The sequence below is a fragment of the Mirounga angustirostris genome, unplaced genomic scaffold (genome assembly GCF_029215605.1).
Source record: "Mirounga angustirostris isolate CCGP_5_RB_7025 unplaced genomic scaffold, mMirAng1.0.hap1 SCAF_8, whole genome shotgun sequence".
Classification (NCBI taxonomy): domain Eukaryota; kingdom Metazoa; phylum Chordata; class Mammalia; order Carnivora; family Phocidae; genus Mirounga; species Mirounga angustirostris.
In genome coordinates, this window is record NW_026991716.1 from 116653232 (window position 1) to 116678114 (window position 24883).

The following is a 24883-nucleotide window of genomic DNA, read 5'->3' on the forward strand; positions in this document are numbered from 1 at the left end:
AAATACGGCCCCCTCACTCAAAACCCTTCAGTAAGCTGACATGACACACCTACAATTAAACACTGCCTTCCACAGCTTGGCTCCTACTTCCTTTCCTAGTCCTCTCTCCTGCTGCAACTACATTAATCGTGTGAGTGTTCTCAAGTAAGCTTCACATAAGAGGCCACTGCTCAAGCACTATTTTCTTCCGCTGAAGAAAGCCATTCCTCCTCCCAAATTTACCAGTCCAATCTCCCCTCCTTCCAGAAGCCTTCCCAGACTCCTTCATGCAGGACTATGGCTTCACCCGCCCGATTCACCCACAAACCGCTGTGGCATGTTTGAAGAGGACTTTTAACATGCTACCTACCTAGAATAGGGACTTTCTTACACGTTAACTGATGGACTGAATTAAGGATCACTGTTGTTTAGGTAACCACTGGAGGCCTTCTGACTGGGGTGGCTCCAATGCCTTGATGACACACGGAACACGAAGCCGAAGTCAATTGCTGTGAAGGCCTCAGGAACAACCAGTCACGAAAGCCAACTGGGCTTTCCCAAATAATGCAACCCTTAAGCTACAGCCAATCAAATAACCTCTTTGCTTTGTTTCCGTCTTCCCTATAAAAACCTTGCCCCTAGCCCTGTTCCAGTAGAGCCCTCCTAACCACTTCCAGTTCGGGGCCACCTGATTCAAACTGATGTTTGCTCAAATAAACTCTTAAAAATTTCAATATGCTTCAGTTTATCTTTTAACACTTCTAATTTCAGTAAGCAAAACAAAACCCATAACTGTTCAAATAAAGTTATATATATAGGTTATTTTTGCCATCCCCATGGCAAAATTTTTCCTTGACATATGTCCAATATTCAATATGAAAAGTCAATCTTTCCAAAGGAAAAAAAGCTGTAACATTTAGAAATCACCTTTCCATCACGGAAACTGGGCTTAGCAGAGTTCAAAAAAATACAAGTGCTGATGAATTTTTTAGAAATTCCAATAACTGATAAAATCACTCAATTATCAGAATTCATTAAGACCATGAATATGAGCATCTCTTCAATGACACTGGCTGTTTAAAAACAGAGAGGATCCTTCTAACACTATGGATTTTTTTTACTGAAAATCACTTGGAAAATATACCACTACAGAGGAGAAGTTTCTGATCTAATATCACTGTTTTGAAAAATTAAAAAATCCAAAACCACATGTTTTTTGTTAAAAATACAGTTTGTCACAGAAAAAAAAACTCAAAACCATTTAACTGTATCTCCTGCTTCAATAATGTCATTGACGGGGCGCCTGGGTGGCTCAGTTGTTAAGCGTCTGTCTTCAGCTCAGGTCATGGGCCCAGGGTCCTGGGATCGAGCCCCGCATCGGGCTCCCTGCTCAGCAGGAAGCCTGCTTCTCCTTCTCCCACTCCCCCTGTTTGTGTTCCCTCTCTCGCTGTGTCTCTCTCTGTCAAATAAATAAAATCTTTAAAAATAATAATAATAATAATGTCATTGACGTCCTGGAGTGTACAAAAGTAACTCAAAGAGCAAAACTGTCCTAAACATGAACCACACACAGGACACACATGAAGAGCTATGAGAGACACAAGGATAAACTGACCTCAAGAAAGCTAGACCATGAGTGCAAATCTCAGAAAAACACGCTCAGAATGTCTGACCTGGTGTACCATCAGTTCATAACACAAAATTAAGCATGATTTATCCAGATAAGCCCAGATAAATTAATGTGTTAACCTGCAAGATTAAGATGTCTTTCAGTAGTTCTTCCCTCTGTAAAGGTTCCCACCCTTGTGCAATTTCTAAATCCTGTAGACCTTAACTCCCATAATTATCTCTTGAATCTATCTCCAAATCTAATGCTACCACCCTTGTCCTAAACAAATGATTCACAAAGCAAGTATCAACATACCATGGAGGGCTTGTTAAAACAGTAGCTGTGCACCACTCTTGAGTTTCTGACTGGAACGGGGCCAAGAATTACTTTTCTAATAAATTCTCAAGTGATGTTAATGGCACATGGACCACATTTTGAGAACACTGTCATCAAATATCCCCATCTCTAGATTAGTATAATAACCTTCCAAACTAATCTATGAATATCCATTCATGTACCACCTTCAATCCAGTCTCTACTATGTAGAAGGGATTTTTTTAAAAATTCCAATCTAATTATTAAACCCACATCATCTTCTCATTTCATGAGCATGTCATGCTTTCTATTCCACTTACAATATGAGTGATGAAGTTAATGCTACCAGCTATCACTGTATCACCTCGTCAACTGTGACAATATTATTACAGGAGCCCACAAGGGTTAAAAATGGCAAGTGTCGGGGCGCCTGGGTGGCTCAGTAGTTAAGCGTCTGCCTTCGGCTCAGGTCATGATCCCGGAGTCCTGGGATCGAGTCCCGCATGGGGCTCCCTGCTCTGCGGGGAGTCTGCTTCTCCCTCTGCCTGCCGCTCCCCCTGCTTGTGTTCCCTCTCTCGCTGTGTCTCTGTCAAATAAATAAAATCTTTAAAAATAAATAAATAAATAAATATAAATAAAAATGGCAAGTGTCTGGGAGGTTCCTTGGACAAAATGAAATTTCTTTTATTCCTCATCCCTACAAAATGTGGCCTTGCACCCCTGCATAAGGAGCTCTTAAGGAATGCTGATGAAGCCATCTCTCAGCTTCAAACCCAGCCTTCTTTATTCTGCTTTGTGATGCTGGGGTTGCAGTCTCTAGGAAGTTCATTTCTTCGACAGCTGACTCCATTTTAGGATCAGCCAACAGAGGAGATGCTAAAGGGAGACTGAAGGCCAGGGGAGGAAAACACAAGCTCCTTTCCTTTTTGCTTCTTGCGCAGCTCCCTTTGCCCCAGCAACACTGCATGCTGCAGTAACAGCAATTAGTACCAGTGAGCAGTTTGCCCAAAACTCCCAGAACCAGCTTCCATGTGTCCCCATCCACATCCCTCAGACACCATGACCAGAAAATTCCCTCTTCAAAAGGCTGAATCCCAGCTTCACAGGGTCCTTTTGCCAACACGAGTACCAGCCATGCAGTGTCCCCCTCCTCGGAGGGCTGAGTCCCCATTCCATAGCCCTTCCTCTGAATTTCAGAGGCAAAGCAGAACCCTCTTCTCACAGGTCTAAGCCCCAACTCCAAGGACGACCTCTACAAGCTTCTAAAAGGTTGGGCCTGACCTCACCCATTTGCTCCTATAGAACTAGGTAAATGCTTCCTGAAGTCACCACCTCCTTGATATTTTGCTTGCCTTTCTTGCATTTTTTTTGTTCTTTAAAACCTGGTTAACAACTTCTTGCATTAAATTCTCTCTGACAAAATAACTAGTGCAATTTCCATCTCCTAACAGGACCCTGACTGGTAACAGTGTAACACTAGAGCAAGAGAGGAAAGGCCTTGATTAGTAAGGCTAAATGAGAAAAGTACAAATAAAGAGCTGTATGAAGAGAAGTCTCTGCGTTAACACCTCAATGTTTCTAAGAGATAAGAGATTCCTGAGTATATAAAATTAATTGTTACCCACCTTCAGAAGTTCTAGATTTTCATTACGGACTAAATTACCATTTCGGTACAATTCAGATTAATTGCAAGTTACAAAAAATATTGGAAAAAACATAGTTTTCAAAGTTTTCTTCAAATGTTTAAAACTTAGATTCTATTCATGGGTAAAGAAATTATTTTATACACATTTAAAAGTTAAAGACATCATCTTTTTAAATGTTACATAATATTATAGTCTTATGGAACACTCTAATCCTAGAATGACAATAATACTTAACATTTTTTAACACCCAAATAATGGAAATCAAATTATTTTTTAAAAGTCACCTGTTGATGGTGAAATACAATAATCATCCTCTACAGACTGGCCATAGAGATCATCATCTTCAAAATCTAAAATAAAAACACAAGAGATAAATTTTTCACAAGTTCTTTTTATATTCTTAGTTATTAACAAGGAAGCATCTGAATTCTCTCCAAACTAAACTCTCCCTCAAAATTAAAGGAGCTTAGAATGTCTACTCTTCCAAAAAATTCTAAAAATTTTACCCACAAAGTAAATACTTTCTATATTCATAGACATACATAATAGTTCTGCAGTTTTTAAGCTAATTGAATTTTATTAAAAATTTTCCAAGTTTTCACTGCATGTGATCAAAAAATTATAGTACCAGAGACCACAAACCTGAATTGTCTCTCCAGTGTTAGAATCTGTAATAAGTCATCCATTCATTTTTTTCACCAAGAGCCCTTCTACAACAAAAGCATTTATTTCCCATACAACTGACGAGCACAGGGTATACAATCAGACCATGAAAACAGTTTTTCTTCATGTTGAGCTAGTTAATTTCTATAAAAACCATCTTATCCTAAATTCCCTTATGCTCTCAGTTCATGCTAATTAGACTTTTTTCCTACTGACTAAAATAAGCACTTTGCCCAGATTTTCTTAAGGCTGTTTCTTTGTCCTCGTTAAGGTTCCAGCTAAACGTCACCTATTTGCATACATCTTCCCTGACCACTCTGGTAAAGCGGCAAGCCCCGCTGCCACTTCCACTCTCTTGCACACTCCTCCAATTGATTGTCTTCAAAGCACTATGTCTGTTTCATTCCATGAAACTCTAAGCTCCAGGGAAAGGCTCTGTCTTAGTCAACTACCTGGCACATGACTGGAAGTAAATTAGTTTTCCTTTTATTATAAATTAATGAATCAAACAATTTAAAACTAAAACCCGCAAAAAAAAGGTAAATATAGGGTGCCTGGGTGGGTGGCTCAGTCGGTTAAGCATCTGCCTTTGGCTCGGGTCATGATCCTGGAGTCCCAAGATCGAGTCCCACATTGGGCTCCCTGCTCGGCAGGGAGTCTGCTTCTCCCTCTGCCCCTCACCCCGCTCGTGCTCTCGCTCTCTCTCTCAAATAAATTAAATTAAGAAAAAAAATTTCTCTAAAAAGATAAATATATTTACATAAATGCATCTATTCATATGATAAACAAATTATGCAAAGGACTATTAGACGTATCTGAGAGACAACAGTGAGTGACAGGTACATTCCCAGAGCTCTATGAACCTAAAATCTAACAGGAAACACAGACACAAAAGCAGGCAATTGCAAAATTATATGACAAATGTTTGAGACATGAGAAATATAGAGTGAATTGGGATCACACATATGAACAACAAAAACAGAACTGGGAGTGGGGTGGCTAGGGAAAGATCCCCCAGAATATAATATTTAAACAAATTCCAAAGGATAGTTAGCTAGTTTCTGAGGGTATTCATATAGCAGGAGCAGCATGTTCAAGGGTTTAGACCAAATATTTATGGCAAAGAAAAATCAAATAAATGCTACTATTGGATAAAAATATGTAACAGTCTGGGGTGCCTGGGTAGCTCAGTCGGTTAAGTGTCTGCCTTCAGCACAGGTCATGATCCCAGGGTTCTGTGACTAAGCCCCACATTGGGCTCCCTGCCCAGCAGAGAGCCTGCTTCTCCCTCTCCCTCTCTGCTGTTCCCCCTGCTTGTGCACGCTCTCTCTCTCTGTCAAATAATAAAATCTTTTAAAAAATATGTGACAGTCAATAAATTATTAGATCACAATCCCAAGGAAACAATCTATTAGCAAATAATGAGCCATTTACAAAATATTATTTTTAGATATGAATGACAATAAACTTTACTAGGTCAGTTTTTCAACTAAAATTGACCCTAACAGTGCCACAATATAAAAAGATGAAGAGAATTCTTCCCTGGTATTTTTGTAAAGTGGTTCTTTTCCTCAACAAAATTCTGTAACATTTACCGCACATAAAGCATTGTTCCACGTACTGGAGTAAAGGTAACAATAAAGTAAATATAACAATAAGGTATGGACTATGCCCTCCTAGCACTTTTAAATTAGTAGCTAACTTAGCATTAGCTAAAGGCCGTCATGTAAGTACTATCCAAATTACAGAGTAGAACAAAGTGAAAGTTAAATAGAGGAACCAATAGGTTTAAAGCACATACTCTCTCTAATAACGTCATATTACTTTCGAGAATTTTCAAATTATTATTTGAAAATAATACAAAGGGGAAACTTTTAACTGAGAAAAAAAGAGAAATAAACTGAATCCTTAAAATGAGTAGAACTTTCATAAGCAGGAAATGGGGATGAACCTCCTATGCTATAGGAACAGATTGTTTATGATGTCATCAATTGTTCCAAAGAAACATGAAAAAGGACAACCTGAACTGGGGTTGCCCAGGTGAGAAGATATTTAGCACTCACTCCCACAAGCCAAACACCTCTCCTCCAGGAGAAATCCTAGAAATCCTGCTTAAACTCCTCAAACCCACCCTGAATAAGGTGATCTCACTTACATAGCTCCCACAGCACCTTGGGAGTACTTTTTGTAGCATGACATACTAGAATCATCTGTTACTTGTATATTTCCCCCTTTAGATTCCCTCAAGCATCTTATTATCAGTCCCCAAAGCTTAGAGCAGTACTCTAAGCACTCAATTAATGAAGAATAAGCACTCAATTAATGTTGGTTGAAGAAATTATAAATACTTATTTAAGAAATGAGTAAGTTGCTTATTCATATTTTTTATATCATAACCTCAAAAATATCTCTCAGGCTAAAGTCATCTCTCGGGTAGCAGTGATTACATCCACTGCAACACTTAAAACGGCCTCCAATCTAAAGTGAACACGAGGAACCTAACATGTGACAGGCTGACTAGGAGACAGTCTCCAAATGTAGCACAGGGTGTTAGCTACACTGTGGTTAGGGCAATACTGATGTTCTAGAATAATCGTCCAGCAGTGCCAATAACAGCCAACATATTAAGCACACTTACATAATCTGCACTTTAAAAAGCAATACGTCTTTACTCCTTTTTTGCACTCCTTCATATTTTTTATAATTTTAGTTGGCATGATGCTTGGTGATGCCTGTAATTATCCACTGCATAGAGATATGCGCCTACCCTAAACTAATTCTAACTCCTTTTAAATTCCTAGAGAACATATGCACATTTTTTATTTCATTTTTTTTAAATCAAGAAGTATGTTCCGGAGCCCCCTTGCCTCTAATATTGCTTTTTTTTTTTCCTCCCATTCCAAAATACATTTAAATTCAGCATTATCAACCAAGAACTGGGTATACACCTCAAGATCATCTGATCCACTTATTCACTGGGCCTTTTTGATATCTCTTTTTTATCGACTCCTAAGTTTCCAATTTAAATTGAAACTCATAGAAAATAAGTTATCTGCTCAAGCCAGGTTCTGTACTAAGTATGTATAAACAGACACAAATAATTTACCACGTATATCTAAGTTACAGCCGAACAGTTGAATGTAAGCATGAAGTCAATCTATCTTTTACAAATAAGCAGTTTCATGGGCATTTTGGAAGGGGGGTCGGAAGACACTACCTAGAAGTAGACGACTGTCTACCCGACCTGGGAGGAGACAATGGGAGGGAGAAATGATAATGCTTACGTGCACAAATATCACCATATCCCAACCTTCCCAAATGTCCTTCCCATACGAATGCGTGCAGCAACCTCCTCCTCCCTAAATAAAATCAATCCCAGACGGCAGAAATCACGACTTAAAACAATGCCATTCGCTGGCACTCACATGTATTGTTATTTTCTCCAACTGAGGCTATTCTGAGTTCCAGCCTGGCACCACTAACGAGAAACTCACAGATCGAAGTGGAAGCCAACGGGCTGCGATCCCAGCTGGAACCGCGAAAATGACGTCCCGGCATGACCCTGCCACCTACCTTCATCGTAGTTATAGCCTCGGACATTCCGATGCCGGGCCATGGCGGCGGAGAGGGCGTTCGCCACAGCCCCTTACAAAACACACGTTTAGATACTGATAAAGCGCCAACTGCGGCCTGTACAACACATACGCGCCATCTTGACTTCCGGCAAGCCTCTTCACTGAGCGCCTGCGCACGCGCGACGTCTTATCTGAACATTGAACGACGGCAACCTCTCAGGGTCGCCCGCCTCCCTGGGGCGCATGCGCAGGTATGCGACGGAAGCTGCTTTTAGCATAGCCCCGCCCACAGACAGGTTGACTGACAGAGGGCTCAAAGGGGCGGGATCCCAGTGCCTAGTATTTGTGGATTTGTACCAAAAACTTGGAGCCTGAGTCCTTGACCTACATCGGCGTTCCAGATTATTTCCTAAATCTGGTTTGTGATAATGAAGCTGACTGTGTGCTCAGTAGAAGCAGGAAACTTATGTAACTTTCATCTTTGAGGCCCAGTTAGGCACGTAATAGGCACTCACAAACTTGTACAAGTTTGGTTTTAGAATTAGTCCAAGATTTAGAGGGGGGGTAAAAGGACTCTCTTTAAATGGGTATATATGGTTTAACTGAGACCCTGGCTACAATAGGTCACCACGCCTTCGTGTATGTAATTTATGGTTTCACGTACATGCTCCATCCTGCGTTAACATATAGTAAACTGCTGTCTGTCCTTAGCGATGCAGACACTTAACATCAGCATCATAAAGAATTCTTTGAGCATTCATTGAACACATAATCATGTGTAACATGCTACGGGTATTAAATACAGCTTTTTAGACAGAGCACTGGCCTTAGGTACTCTCATTTTTGGGGACACAAAGCGGAAACAAAAACACAAAGTGAATGATGCTATGTAAAAGACCAACATCATTATCATACTGAACAAATCACATTTCTGTTTTAGTCTGTGTTTTCAAAATGGTGATACTTTACATCAAATTCTAGAAATGAAAACTTACTCAACTTTATTATACATAATAAAAGGATAATGATGCAAATGCAGTTCATATTTGTAAGTGGCTTGAAATATAATTTATACACGGTCAATGCATTTGACCGTGTCTGACTACCAAGTGTTTGTTCTTAACTATCACTGATGTTTAATGTAGCTCCAAGACAAAATTATACACAAAAATAGTTGCTAATTTTATAAGGCCTAAGGGTTTTACTTTACACTTTTAGATAATTTTTATGTTGCAGCCTGTTTCTTTGTAAAATGGAGATAGTAATAGTATCTAACTCACAGAGTGCTGAATAATTATCCTTTTAAGATGATTTCACACAGATCTCAGATGCTTTAAAATATTAGGCATTATTAAAATACGGTATAACTCACTGAGGTATGAAGTGGATGAGTTATAAATTGACCACATAAACAGTACTACAAAGCAATGAAGAAGAAAATATTACTTCTGCCTGAGGAATAGTATATAATTTGCCTCTGGTTCATCAATAATGCACTCTTTTAACATTCTAAACACTTTTTAGAGCCTTGACTGCATCTCCAGCAATAGAGCTTCTTCAGTAGTAAAACCTTCACTGACTTCCTCAGAAAGTGTTAGGGATTTTATTCTCTGCCCCCAGGACTCTTTAGTTGTGATTTTTGTATTGTGGTTTGATGGAAAGTACCATAACTTTGGAGTCAGATAAACCTGGATTTCAGTGCCAGTTCTGCCACTTTCTGTTAACTTTTTTGGGCTCAATTTATTCATCTGTAAAATGGATATAAAAAGATACGCCTTCAGTTTTGTGAAAAGTAAATGAAGTGGTGGATGTAAAAACAGCTGTTACATAAGTTCTGTAAGAGAAGAAAAAATCTCTGCCTTCTTTAGGTCTCTGACTCTAAGAATTAAGCTGGCATAAGAGAGATTAACAGGAGAAAAGCATAAAAGTTTAAATTTTTACACATACATGGGAGCCTTCACAAGAGGATGAAGATCCAAAGAAGTGACCAGAGCAGGAAGTTTTTATACCTTTTAAACAAAGAAACAATCAACTTGTCAAGAATTGTTAAGACAAAGGGATATGGGCTACAGGTAGTAAATTGTGGGGAAGTAACTAGGAAATGTATGGTCGGGGCAAGGGGATGCAAAACAAGTGGAAGATATTCAGTAAATTTGTACAGATCCATTTCAGCATCAGTTCCCAGTCTCTGATGATAAGGATGCTTTCTCATCCGGTAACTTTCTCATGGGAAATTTGATGGCCTGTTTTATATAGAAAAGGATAGGTTTGCTACTTCTGAGGTTCCTTCAGCTCAAAACAATCAAAGTGGCATATTTTGGAATGAAAGACTCTGGACTCCTTTAATACTCAATAAATACTAGTTCTCTACCCAACTAATTGGATAGCTTTATCTTTATTTCTCCAGCACTTAGAATGCTTGCTGAATGAACTAATGAATTAAAAAAAAATAGAGCCTCGAGAAAGACAAATACCACATGATTTCATTCATAAATGGAATCTAAAAAACAGATGAATAAACAAACAAATGAAAAGCAGAATCAGACCTGTAAATAGGGAGAACAAACTGATAGTTGCCGGGGTGGGGAGAGAGATGGGCAAATGGGTGAAGGGGAGTGGGACATCAGGCTTCCAGTTATGGAACAAAAAAGTCACAAGAATAAATGGAATGCATAGGGATATATGGTCAGTGATGTTGTAATAGTATTGTATGGCGCCATATGGTAGCTACACTTGTTGGGAGCACAGCATAATGTATAGAGCAGTTGAATCACTGTGTTGGACACCTGAAACTAATATAACATTGTGTGTCAACTGTACTCAAAATAATTTTTAAAAAATGATACAGTCTCTGGGTATATTTAACAAATATCATAAACAACTATACAAATAATTATTTTTACATAGTGGTAAAAAAAGTTAAAAATGAAAATAGCATAAATAGATTACTGAAAAGTTTTTAATACCTTTCTTGAGGAATCCTTAATAAACAATAAACTACACATATTTAAAGTATACAATTTGATACATTTTGACATATGTATTTACCAGTGAACCCATTAACCCAAACAAGATAATGAACATGTCCATATTCCCAAAAGTTTCCTCATGGACTTTTATAATCTCTCTCCTGCCACCCCCCACTCCCCCCCACCAACACACACACACCTCTTTGCCCTGGTCCCATGCAGCAACTGATCTCTCGGTCACTATAGATTAGTTTGTATTTTCTAAAATTTTACATAGAAGAAATCATATAATACGTATTCTTTTTTATAGGTCTTCATTCGCTCAGCACAATAATTCTGAGATTCATTAGTATAGGTACTTTAATCAATAGTTCATTCCTTTTTATTGCAGAGGTGAATTCCATTGTATGGATGGATATACCACAATTCATTTTTCCATTCACCTATTGATAGCTATTTGGGTCATTTTCAATTTTGGCTACTATAAATAGGACTACTGTGATTATCCATGTACAATTCTTTGTGTGGACATAAACTGATTTCTCCTAGGTAAGTACCTAGGAGTGGAGTGGCTGGATGATATGACAGGTTATCTCTAGCTTTTTAAGAAACTGCCAAGCTGTTTTCCCAAGTGGTTGTAACATTTTATGCTCCCATCATCTGCAAAGTTCCATTTTCTCCACATCCTAGCCATCACTGGTTATGGTCTAAAGATGTTGTGCTTATTTGACATTTCTATACCCTCTTTGGTGAAGTGTTTGTTTGAATCTTTTTGTCTATTTTTAATGAGGTGTCTGTTTTCTTATTTTTTACTTTAGAGAGTTGTTTTTATATTCTGGATACAGCTACTTTATCTGATATAATTTGTAAATATTTCTCCCAGTGTGTAACTGGTCTTTTCATTCTCTTAACGGTGTCTTTTGAATAGCAGAAGTTTTTAGGTTTGATGAAGTTCAATTCATCATTTTTTTAAAATAATGGATTATTTTAAAATATGGATACTGTATCTAAGAAATCTTTGCCTAACCCAAAGTCACAAAAATTTTCTCTTAATTTTTTAAAAAGTTTAACAGTGTGGGGTTCCACATTTAGATTTTTTTTAAATCTATTTTCAGTTGATTTTTGTATATGATATAATGTTTGGATCAAAATTCACTTTTACATATATATATACATGCAATTGTTCCAGCACAATTATTGAAAAGAAGGTCCTTTCCCCACTTAATTTCATCTGCATCTTTATCACAAATCAGTTGTCCATATATATGTGATCTATTTCTAGGTTCTACGTTCTATTGATCTGGCTTGACACCAATACCATGTTGTCATGATCACTGTATCTTCAAAATTCTTAAAATTAGGTAATGTTAATCCTCCAACTTTCTTCTTTTTCAGAGTCTTCTTAGCTAATCTAGGTCCTTGGCACTTCTGTATCAATTTTTACTTTTTAAAAGATTTTATTTAATTATTTATTTATTTGAGACATTGAGAGAGAGGGAAAGCACAGAGGGAGAACGAGAGGGAGAAGCAGACGCCCCACTGAGTGGGGAGCCCTATGCAGGGCTCAATCCCAGGATCCTGGGAACATGACCTGAGCCAAAGGCAGACCCTTAACCACCTGAGCCATCCAGGAGCCCCTCTATATGAATTTTTAAATAAGGTGATCAATTACCTTAAATATTCCTGTTGAGAGTTTGACTGGTATTTTACTGAATCTATAGATCAGTTTGGGGAAAATTGATATTTTAACATTGCTACAAATATGCACTCTTTTTTTTTTAATTTTATTTATTTATTTATTTATTTATTTGACAGAGAGAGAGACAGTGAGAGAGCGAACACAAGCAGGGGGAGCAGGAGAGGGAGAAGCAGGCTTCCCGCCGAGCAGGAAGCCTGATGCGGGGCTGGATCCCAGGACCCTGGGATCATGACCTGAGCTGAAGGCAGACGCTTAACGACTGAGCCACCCAGGTGCCCCAAATATGCACTCTTTTATTTTATTTTTTTTAAGATTTTATTTATTTATTTGACAGAGACAGAGACAGTGAGAGCAGGAACACAAGCAGGGGGAGTGGGAGAGGGAGAAGCAGGCTTCCTGCTGAGCCGGGAGCCCAATGCGGGACTCGATCCCAGGACCCCGGGATCATGACCTGAGCTGAAGGCAGTCGCTTAACCAACTGAGCCACCCAGGCGCCCAATATGCACTCTTTTAACACATGACATCATATGTCTCTCCATTTATATAGATGTTTAATTTCCCCCCAGTAATGCTTGCCAGTTTGCAGTGACTAGTCTTACACAACTTTTCATAATTTAACTCTAATTATTCTATGTGTTTTTATTCTATTATAGATAATAATTTTTAAAATTTCAAGGTAAAGGTACATAATTACACTATTAAAATTAGTAAGTTAATTAGTGCCATAGATACTCCAAAAAGTATACTTATATATGATAGGAACAAAGTAGAAAAATAAAAATTAAAAATTAATTACATTAACATAGAAAATATCATCAAATACCATAATAATTATAAAGAAATATGAATAAGGCCTAAACTAAAACTAGAAAATATTGCTCAGAATAATAAAGAAAATCACATTAAATGGAGAAATATACCATGTCATTTTAACTGGAAGAGATATCAAAAGCTCCCAAATGAATTTATATTTAATATTATCCTGGTTAGATCCTAGCAGTTCTTTGGTGGAAATTGACAATCAGAGTCTGTAATTTAAGCAGAGCTGCAGTGATTCTGAAATAGTCAAGACAATCTCAAAAAAGAATGTCTTTCTCGGGGCGCCTGGGTGACACTGTCAGTTAAGCGGCTAACTCTTGGTTCCAGCTCAAGTCATAATCTCAGGGTTGTGAGATTTGAGCCCCAGGTTGGGCTCCACACTCAGCATGGAGTCTGCATGAGATTCTCTTTCCCTCTCCCCCTGCCCCTCCAGCTCATGCTCTCTCTCTCTCTCAAATAAATAAATCTTAAAAAAAAAAAAAAAAGTCCTTCTCAAGTTGAAGGACGTACACCATCATCAAGACTTGCTTTAATGGTAACAGTAAGGAAGACAGTGTGATATTGGTACAAGGATAGACAAATAGACCACGGAAACATATGGACAATCCAGAAATAGGTTCACACATGTGTGATCATCCAATTTACAACTAAGTCACCACTGTAGCTCAGGAGGAGAGAGGATAGTCTTGTCAATAATAGTTTGATCACAATTCTAGAAAAAAAAAAAATAGGAAAATATCTATATGACCGTGAGATGGGCAAAGATTTTTAATCAGGGTACAGAAAACACTAACCTAGTCATAAATTCAACTTTATTAAAATTAAGAACTTCTGTTCATCAAAAGACATTAAGAAAGTAAGAAGGCAGGTTGCAGTCTAGGAGGAAATATATTACAGCATACGTATTTCACAAAGAACTCATATCTAGAACATAAAGGGAAACCTATGCACTCTTTCAAAATATTTACTCCTGCCCCAAATTAAAAATGTGTAAAAGTCCCAAATAGGCACTTTACAAAAAAGAATAACCATATGGGCATTGAGCATTTGAAAAGTTCCCCAACACCATTAATCATCAAAAATAAAATGCAAGGGGCGCCTGGGTGGCTCAGTTAGTTAAGTGACTGCCTTCGGCTCAGGTCATGATCCTGGAGTCCCTGGATCGAGTCCCGCATCGGGCTCCCTGCTCAGCAAGGAGTCTGCTTCTCCCTCTGACCCTCCCCCCTCTCATGTGCTGTCTCTCTCATTCTCTCTGTCTCAAATAAATAAATAAAATCTTTTAAAAAAATAAAATAAAATAAAATAAAATGCAAGTGGGGCGCCTGGGTGGCTCAGTCGTTAAGCGTCTGCCTTCGGCTCAGGTCATGATCCCAGGGTCCTGGGATCGAGCCCCGCATCGGGCTCCCTGCTCAGCGGGAAGCCTGCTTCTCCTTCTCCCGCTCCCCCTGCTTGTGTTCCTGCTCTCGCTATCTCTCTCTCTCTGTCAAATAAATAAATAAAATCTTAAATAAACAAACAAATAAATAAATAAATAAATAAATAAATAAATAAATAAATAAAATGCAAGTAAAATCATAATGGGCATATCCCTACCAGAATGACTAAACTTAATAGTAAGGTTGGCAAGGATGTGGAGCAACTGGAGGCCTCATAAGTAATTAGTACATATGCAAATTGGTACAACCACTTCGAAAAACTTTTGACACTCTCACTAAATACCAAACACATAGATGCCCTGTAACCCAGAAATGCTACTCCTAAGTAGAGACTCAACAAAAATTAGTACTTGTGTTCAAGAATGTTTATAGTAATTATATTCATAATAGTCCAGAAATGAAAAAAAATAGTTCAAAAATGTAAACAAACCAAATATTTATGAACAGTGGAATAGATTAATCAATTGCGATATATCCATTTAATAGGAAACTATACAACATTGAAAAACAGCAAAGGAGGTTTTATACATATGTAAACGTTTTATGCTGTGTATTTAAGATTTATGCAGCTTGCAGTACATAAGTTATACCTCGATAAAAACAAATAAAAAGAAAAATGGGGGGAAATCCATGGAATTTTCAAGATTGCCTTTTTTTAAATAAAGATTTGTTTATTTATTTGAGAGAGAGAGAGAGTGCATGCACATGGAGGGAGAAGGAGAGGGAGAAGCAGACTGCCCGCTGAGCAGGGACCTGGATGTGAGGCTCGATCCCAGGACTCTGGGATCATGACCTGAGCCGAAGGCTGATCCTTAACCTACTGAGCCACCCAGGCGCCCCTGTGGTCCATAATTCTTAAAAAGAAATGAAGGAATTGGTCATAATCATTAAGAGAGCAAAGGGGGCGGGGGAATAGTTGTAACTGTGACATTAGACACAGCATATAAGAAAAGTTCTGGAGTTTTCTAATTAAATGCCTAGGAAAATGTGGCCTATACTACGAACTATAAAATGACATTGATATCTAGAAGGATCACTTTGGGGTCCTTTGCAGTTCTGTGGTTGTGATTATACACTAATAACATAAATCTATTCACGTTGGTTATCTTACCAAATATCTGTAATATCAATAAAGAGATGATTTGATTATCCTCCTGACCTTCTAAATTAGTTCTAGAACCTTCTGTCTGACCTAATGATATTCTTACCCTCCTTTATGGAGTTTCCCCTGATTTCCCTCACATATTATTTTTTTTCTTTTCTTCTTTTATTTTGAAGGCATAAATTTAGTTGAGTGAAAATTGGCAAGATCCAGTGAACAGGTACTTCGTCAGGACAAAGCTTTGCCCCCAAAAGGCTTAAGGCCATCCAGGGATTCCATGTTTGACAGAAGCATTCACAGCATAACTAAACAAACAAGAAGGTATTCAGAGAAGCTGAAAGAGATCTTCAAAGAAGAGTCAGTGGTTGATTTTTAATTTCTGTGTGGTATTATGGAGCTTAGTGCAGAACATATCAAAACCTTGGAAAGGTAATGGTGGGGTCATGAACTTCATAAGGCAGAATAATTCCCGACAAGAACAAAATAGAAGTCAAAGAACTCTATATTTAGATATGAACTACTAAAGGGGGAATACCAGCAAAACAGTAATGCCTGGGGAAAACCTCCTTCTTTCAGAGGTAGGTTCTTTCAACCACCAATCCTGGGCTATCTGGCTGTCAAGCACTTTATCATGAAACATAATAATAAATGCAGTTCAGGAGTTCTTTATAAAATTCACTTTTTCCAAAGTTCATGTTGTTTTAAGTGTTCTAGTAATAATTAATCCTCCAGTTTAAAAATCTTGGACTTGAAAATCAATGGAGCCACATTCCTTGCAAAATAGGTCCAGATCCTTAGAAAAATATAGGAGTCCATTGTGATTTCACTGCTGCCTGGTCTCCCACCTCACCTGCCACCACTCCACCCCCTTATCTGAAGTAGTTGAGGGCACAGCTCTTACTGTTAGGGTTTGGAGTCCAACCGTGCTTTTCCTGCTCTAGGACATTTGCACATTGTATTCCTTCTGCCTAGAATGCCCTTCTGTTTTCATGCCCTTGCATATTGTTCACAGGGATCCTCAACAGCATCACACATTCTGTGACGCCTTCCTTGGCTCTAACAGAGTAAGCACCCCTACTCTGTGCCTTTTGTTTGTCTCGGCTATAAAACATTAATAATATTCTAATTGTCTATGTTTGCTTCTAACCTTCTCCACCTCCCTAACCAGATTATAAATTCCTTAAAGCAGGACACTCTTTAGTTTATCTTGTATCTTCAGCATGCAAAATAGTGGCTAGCACAAAGCTGAAATAAATAAAATATATTTTGTTGAGTGACTGTTGAATAAATCTATAACATGTAAAACATATTTGTAAGATAGAAGAATGTCATGACTTTGGTAGATCTCAGTATCAACAGGATTCTGAAGAAACTGCAAGGAATGAGAGAGAGAGTGGGTAATATGGAAAGAGAGGCTGTGAGTAGAAATTCCTAGACTATAAAGGCCTCTTATATAACTGCAAAGAAATGAAACATGTTCACACAAACATTTGTACACAAATGTTCATAGCAGCATTATTCAGGACAGTCAAAAGTAGGGCCAACTGAAATGTCCATTACCTGATAAATGGATATATAAAATGGGCTATACCCATAAAGTAGAACATGATTGACAATAAAAAGGAATGAAGTACTGATAATATGCTATGACATGGATGAATCTTGAAAATATTACATTAACTAAAACAGGCCAGTCACCAAAAAACAAAACAAAACAAAACAAAACAAAACAAAACAAAAACCATGTATTGCCTGGCTCCATTTATATGAAATGCCAGCTTGGCAAACCTATAGAGATAGAAAGGAGATTAGCAGTTGCCTAGGGCTAAGGAAGCAGGGGGCAGGTGAGGAGTGACTGCTAATGGGCAGAGGGGTTCTTTTGGGGGTGACGGAAATGTTCTAAATTCATGTAGTAATGGTTACACAACTCTGAAAATATACGAAAACCACTTTTTAAATTATACACTTTAAATTTGTGAATTGTGTATGTTAATTATATATCAATAAAAGTGTTTTTTTAAAAAAAAACAAGAGTCTCTTTTAGTGAAATTCAATCTATTTTTTTTTTTAAAGATTTTATTTATTTATTTGACAGAGAGAGAGAGAGACAGCGAGAGCAGAAACACCAGCAGGGGGAGTGGGAGAGGGAGAAGCAGGCTTCCCACTGAGCAGGGAGGCTGATGCAGGGCTGGATCCCAGGACCCTGGGATCATGACCTGAGCCAAAGGCAGACGCTTAACCATCTGAGCCACCCAGGCCCCCTCGATCTATTTTAGATAAATATTCAATCATCCTGCTGTGAAACAGGGTGCAGTGAGAAGTTTCTGTACCTTTGCAGCTTACTATAGTGATTAGGAGCCACCTGGGCAAAAAAAAAAAAGCCTTGTTCTACCATTTACCAACTCTGCAGTCGTGGGCCAATTGCTCATTTTCCGATGCCTTAGTTACCATGCTGCAAAACAGTGAATAAAAACTGAACTGCCTTGAACAGTAGCAAGGAGTTGAGCGTCTCTATTCCACGAAGCACCTAAAACAGCTCCTGGCACATAGAAAGCACTCCAGCAATACTCCTTGGGCTCCACTAACTAACCCTAAAGTGGGACAGAACCCATCTGGCCCTTGAATGCTGTGTTGGTCCCCACCGAGATGGGAGATGGGGGCTGTCTGGTTTTGTGCCTTGGTGCTGACATCCACCACTGATGCTCTTGAACTTTACCACTGCCTCCAACGGTAAGGCCCCCATGAGGCCTTCCCATCTTCATTTCAGGTGTTTTGGTCCATCAGAACTTTTAGCACTTTCTGGTTCCTTGGCAGGAACCGGATGTTTTCAAATGTTTTCTCAGCTCTATGTTGCAGCAAGTGAGATTCAGTAAGTCTGTCCTCAGTCATAGGTCTCAGCCCCTGTCAAGGTAATACTGCACCGTCCCCTACTCAACCTTCACCATTGGATTCTGCACCATGTCCAGGAGGCTTTCTTGAGGGACTTTCAGTCTCTCTCAATTATCTTTAAAAAAATCAAAGCACAGCTCTAATATTCCTGAATTTATCCAATGCATCTGGAAATCTCTAATATAACAGCTCCCACACAGATTGAAGAGAACAATCCTTTTTGAACATAGATTTCTGGTTTTAAATTGTGTTACATTCATTGTTCTCCCAAACTTGTTGTCCTATGAAAAATTTAATGAAGATTACTATAATAATGTTTAAATTATCTATGTGTATGGGCAGAGCTTGAAAGGACACATGAGAACATAAAATTAGAAAGTTGGAGGTATTCTAGAGGATATTCCCAATTAAATGTGTTTTTGTTATGTGATAGAATTATTATTTTAATCATCACTGAAATAAAGATAGCTAACATTTATTTAGCACCTGCCATATTTTAGGCATTGTAATATGTGCTTTAAAGGCACTGTTTACCTAAAAGAAAACATAGTCATTAAGCTCCTTGACATCAACCTTGGTGATGATTTTGGATTTGATACCAAAAGGAAAGGCGGCTTAAGCAAAAATTTTAAAAGTGAGACTACATCAAACTGAAAAGTTTCTGCACAGCAAAGGAAACCATCAACAAAATGAAAAGGCAACCTACCAAATGAGAGAAAATATTTGCAAATTATATACCGCTTTCCTCCACTATCCAAAAGTAAAAACTGTTCCTATGAAAGCTTTCATAAACCAAAATGGCACTAATTTATACAGAAAAACTTTTGAAAATTTTCAGACCCAATAAATCTTTTTAGGCTTAGGCTTTTCTGATACCTTAGGACACATCTTGCTAATGAATGCACTACATAAATTAAGATAAAGCACAGATGTTCACATAGTTCAAAGCTACGGCGGCTTGGTGCTAAGACGCTGAGTGTGGTTCCTGGGGAAGGAGCTTGGTGGTGTCACTCTCGCTGGGGGTACGCTCTGCCTCTCTATTGGCTTGCTGCAAAACAAATGCTGAACACCATTTTCGCTTTTCACCTTTTTTCATGAAAACGAAAATTCTCTTCTGATTTCTTTCAGTTAATGAAACAGGTACTAATGCAGGTCTTTCATAAGAAAAGTGGCATGAGAACTTCCAAAAAGTGGGGGTACCTGTATCTGATAGTGGATTAATATCCAAAATATATAAAGAACTCATATAACTCAATAGCAAAAAAAAAAAAAATTTAAAAATTTTTCCAAACAAGACCTACAGGTGGTACATGAAAGGCCACTCAACATCACTAATCAGCAGAGAAATGCAAATCAACAGCACAGTGAGCTATCACCTCTTAGAATGGCTATTACCAAAAAGACAAGACATAATGAGTGTTGTTGAGAATGTTGCACTGTTGGCAAGAAGGTAAATTGGAAAACAGCATGGAGGTTCCTCAAAATGTAAAATGGAACTACTATATGATCCAGCAATTCCACTTCTGAGTATTTACCCAAAGAAATGAAAATACTAACTGAAATAGATATATGCAATCCCATGTTCATTGCAGCATTATTTACAATAGCCAAGACATGGAAGCTACCTAAGTGTGCATCAATGGATGAATGGTTTAAAAAATGTGGTATATCTATACAAAGGAATATTATTCAGCCACAAAAAAGAATGAAATCTTGCCATTTGTGACAACATGGATGGACTTTGAGGGCATTAGGCTAAGTGAAATAAGTCAGAGAGAGACAAATACTGTATGATCTCACATGTACAATCATTAAAATAAAAACAAAAATAAAAAACAATCAAGTTCATGGACACAGAGAACAGACTGGTGGTTGTAGAGTGAAGGAAGGGTAGAATGAATGAAGGTGGTCAAAATGTACAAACTTCCAGTTATAAAATAAATAAGTCCTGGGGATAGAATGTAGCATCGTGACTAGAGTTAAAGCTACCGTATCCATATTTGAAAGTCACTAAGAGAATTGATATTAAAATTTGCCATCACAAGAAAAAAATTTGTAACTATGTCTGGTGGCAGATGTTAACCAGACTTATTGTGGTGATCATTTCACAATATACACAAATAATGAATAATTATTGTAACCTGAAAATAATATACAGTTGACCCTTGAACAACACAAGTTTGAACTGCACCAGTCCACTTAACTGTGGATTTTTTTCAATAAATACAGTACAGCACTATAAGTATATTTGTCTTATGATTTTTTAATAACATTTTCTTTTCTTTAGCTTACTTTATGGTAAGCATACAGTATATAATAATACATATAAACATGCGAAAGTGTTACCCAACTGTTTATGTTATTGGCAAGGCTTCCAGCCAACAATAGGCTATCAGTAGTTGAGTTTTGGGGGAATCAAAAGTTATACATGGATTTTGAGCTGCATGGGGGTGTCAGCACCCCTAGCCCCCACATTGTTCAAGGGTCAACTGTGATGTTGTATGTCAACTAACTATACCTCAAAAAAATAGTTCCTTTACCTGTCTTCCATCCACTGGTTTTCTATATAATCAACGTCATTGGTTTAGCTAGTGTTCAGATTTAATAAACCTCATTAGAGACACTTAAAAACACATGGTAACACACTACCACCGGGAGCTGTTCATTCTCTATAGTGATAGCCTCTTGAGCAAGTAACTTGATTTCTGAGGACCCCAATTTCCTAAATGCATAATAAAGGGCCTTGAGAAACTTACCTCTGTAGTATTTTCTTTGTTTCTTTATTTCCCATCATTCTTATTATTTTCTTTATTCCATGCCTGTCACTTCCTTTAGGACAACTCCAAGACTCTTTTCCTATATAAATTCGTTCCAAATGATCATTCGCTTAGTATTTAAACACATTTTATACAAAATTATTTTGTATTATTTGTATGATTTCAATATTTTCAATATTCAACTGGCTTATGACAGGGGTGATGCTTTTAATTAGACCTGTAGAATTCCACCATGAAGCATAAATGCATTTCAAAGACACATGTTGAAAGCATGCTGAAAATGCCAACAAATCAAAATTTAAAGTAGGTTTTTAAGAAATCTGAACTCACCCAAACTCTAAGTTCATATTTGCATTCCATGATGCCAGGCACCTAACAGACTTTTTAAAATATATACTGAAAAAATTCTACAAATATCAGAAGAGAAACAGACATGGGTTTACCATAAAACTAAGAAGATGAACCTTCAGAAGCCCTAACTTCCATGAACTCCCCCCTTGAGGCCTTGGGAAGTGTCCCATGAGCTTGTTGACACAGTCATGGGGTTCTGCGAAATTTCAAAACTAAAGTGTATTATACTCACCCATGGTTAAGACCTCAGTGTCCCTGCACTTCAACTTTCCTTCCAACATAATTCCTCTCATGTTGAATGTCAGTGATGGGGCCACACACATTTTTAGGTTCTGGCTAAGGGAAAGCTGAGATGGGGATAACGTCACTTGAGTTTAGTGAAATATATTTCTTTTGTTCACACTCACCTCCACTTTATGAGGACGGCATTCACAACAGGTAATTAATTGTATCATTACTTCAAAGGATGTTGAAGATTAGTCAAGAAGTCACAAAATGCACAGAAGTGCATTTTAGTCAGTCCTAAACTTTACATGACATTAACAGTGTCACGTAACATTATATGACACTACCACTATGCATTGTGAAACTGAAAGGAACTTTTCTAGATCTTCAAAGATGAAAAAACTAAAAAGGAAATTTCAGTCAGCTTAGGCTGATTGAATCACCTTTCTATTCCTTCTACAGAAAATATTACAAAATCATTGTCATGAAAAGAAGAGATCAAATTACAGGCAAGCAAAAATGTAGGAAAAAGTATCACAGAAGTGTGATAGACAGTTAATTCCTAAATATGTTATTTTTATGGATTTTTATTATATTCATGATATTTGTCAGCTTTTAAAATAGATTTATAATTTTTAGAGATTCTTTTTCAGTCCAAATACATACTTTTTGAAATAATTTTGTAATAATTTCATATTGCTTTTCTTAAAGAAGGACCCCAAAGTTAAATGAAGTACAGACTCCACCAAAGCTGAATCTACTTTGATAAGAAAAGTCACAGAGGGGCGCCTGGGTGGCTCAGTTGGTTAAGGGCCTTGATTCTTGGTTTTAGGTCAGGTCGTGGTCTCAGGGTCATGAGAGCGAGCCCCAGTTTAGACTCTGCGGGCTGCACGGAGTCTGTTTGTTCCTCTCCCTCCCCTTCCACCCCTCCCCCTGCTTGCTGTCTCTCTCTCTCTCAAATAAATGAATAAAATCTTTAAAAAAAAAGGAAAAGTCACAGATAAATAATCCGAAATAACATGGCAGCTTCCTCCATTTTATTCCTCTCCTTCAAGTATTAGTCAGCAGCTGCAGCTTAAAAGTGTATAGTTTCTTACACAAGGAATAATGCAGAAGTAGTGGGGAAGCTACCAAAAAACGAAACAAACAAACAAAAAAAAACAAAAACAAAAAAGGAGGTGGTGCTTGATTGTTGTGTTGTTGGAAAAAGCAAGACCAAGGAAAATGTATTTGTTTGGATTGAAGGGTTGAAGAAAGCTAGGTAAGAAAAAAAGTTGGGTGGGAATATTTCAGTGAAAAGATGAAATGAGGATTTGTCCATCCTGGTTTAAATCCAAGCTTGTTGGACATACACTGTTAGCATACACACAACTTCCTTTGGGATCTATACACTGTCCATTTCTGTGTATCATCTTGAATGCTGCCTGTGTTCGTTTAACTTAGGGATACACACAGCTCCTTTGCCCCCATACAAAATGCTCCAAGGCACCAACAGAATATTAATAACAAATCAAAGGGCAAGGATTTTTAAATGCCAAGGGAAAATTCAAAGCAAAGAAAATTTTCAAATCAAATTTAAAGGAAAAAAAACATAAACATAAAAGGTAGGGTTTGAAAAGGTAAAATAGGCTCTCATTAGAAGTCATTTAGAACAGTGACCTGTTTGAGGAATTTCCCTTCCTTGCCTTGTCATGCCATGTTTTCTTTGAAAAGGCAGAAGGTGGGGTATAGTGTCAATGTATTTGTTTAGGAACCTAAATCTAGAAAGACTATGAGAAGACAAGAGTAAAATAATATAAATCAAAACCATTGAAGTTACTTGAGATAGTTCCTCTTGGAATTCCTTCGGGGGGAAAGTTGGAAAGTGAGGAAAACAGAAGAGAAGCTTTTCTTCTCAATATGTGTATAGGGCTGGAGGTGTTGGTCATCTTAGGAAATTAGGGTATGGAGCAGTCACCCAACAGTGTTGCCTATATACAGAACCACAAATTTTGTAGACTATCCCATAAAGTCTGTTAACAATTCTGAACAAAATCGCACTGAGAGAGGCCCCTTGATACTGATTAATTTTGTATAATTTGATCACAGGTCATTTAAAAGACTTTTGGCTCCTAAGGAAAGCATTCAGTGTGATCAGTCATTTTTTCAAATTTTTCTTATATACTAGCTTGTGATTCTCAGATACGATTTAAATAAGCAAGAGTTACTTTTGACTGAGGGTTGCTGGAGTGGTGGGGGGTGGGAGGGATGGGGTGGCTAGGTGATAGACATTAGGGAGGGTATGTGCTACGGTGAGCACTGTGAATTGTGTAAGACTGTTGAATCACAGACCTGTACCCTTGAAACAAATAATACATTATATGTTAAAAAAAAGAAGAAGAAGAAGAAGATAGCAGGAGGGGAAGAATGAAGAGGGGGAAATTGGATGGGGAGACGAACCATGAGAGACTATGGACTCTGAAAAACAAACTGAGGGTTCTAGAGGGGAGGGGGGTGGGAGGATGGGTTAGCCTGATGATGGGCATTAAAGAGAGCACGTATTGCATGGAGCACTGGGTGTTATACGCAAACAATGAATCATGGAACACTACATCAAAAACTAATGATGTAATGTATGGTGATTAACATAACACAATAATAAAAAAAAAGTGCAATGGAAACGCCAAAAATAAAAAAAGGTTACCTTTGACTTTGGTTGAGATATACATAATCATATCGATATGGCTAGAAGGCTTAAAGCCATGTTTGCATTTAGATAAATAGAATAAGCATTAGTTCTTTTCAAGTAGAATATTGAGTAACAATTAGTCCTAATGATTTCCCATCACA

At 37.8% G+C, this 24883-nt stretch overlaps 1 protein-coding gene across 4 annotated transcripts in view; it reads right to left on the minus strand.

Moving 5' to 3' along the window:
- HBS1L (HBS1 like translational GTPase) overlaps positions 1 to 8016 on the minus strand; it is an 86232-nt gene extending 78216 nt beyond the window's left edge. For 2 of the 4 annotated variants that reach the window (XM_064598122.1, XM_045865589.3), the window contains exons 1-2: positions 7786 to 7978; positions 3834 to 3899 (exon numbers count right to left, since the gene is read on the minus strand). In XM_064598122.1, the coding sequence (XP_064454192.1) occupies positions 3834 to 3899; positions 7786 to 7828 (109 nt within the window). In that variant the 5' untranslated portion in view covers positions 7829 to 7978. Of the gene's footprint in view, positions 1 to 3833; positions 3900 to 7785 lie in introns of all 4 variants that reach the window. The other 2 variants (XM_045865588.1, XM_045865590.2) reach the window with 2 other exon arrangements.
- Positions 8017 to 24883: the final 16867 nt, after the last annotated feature.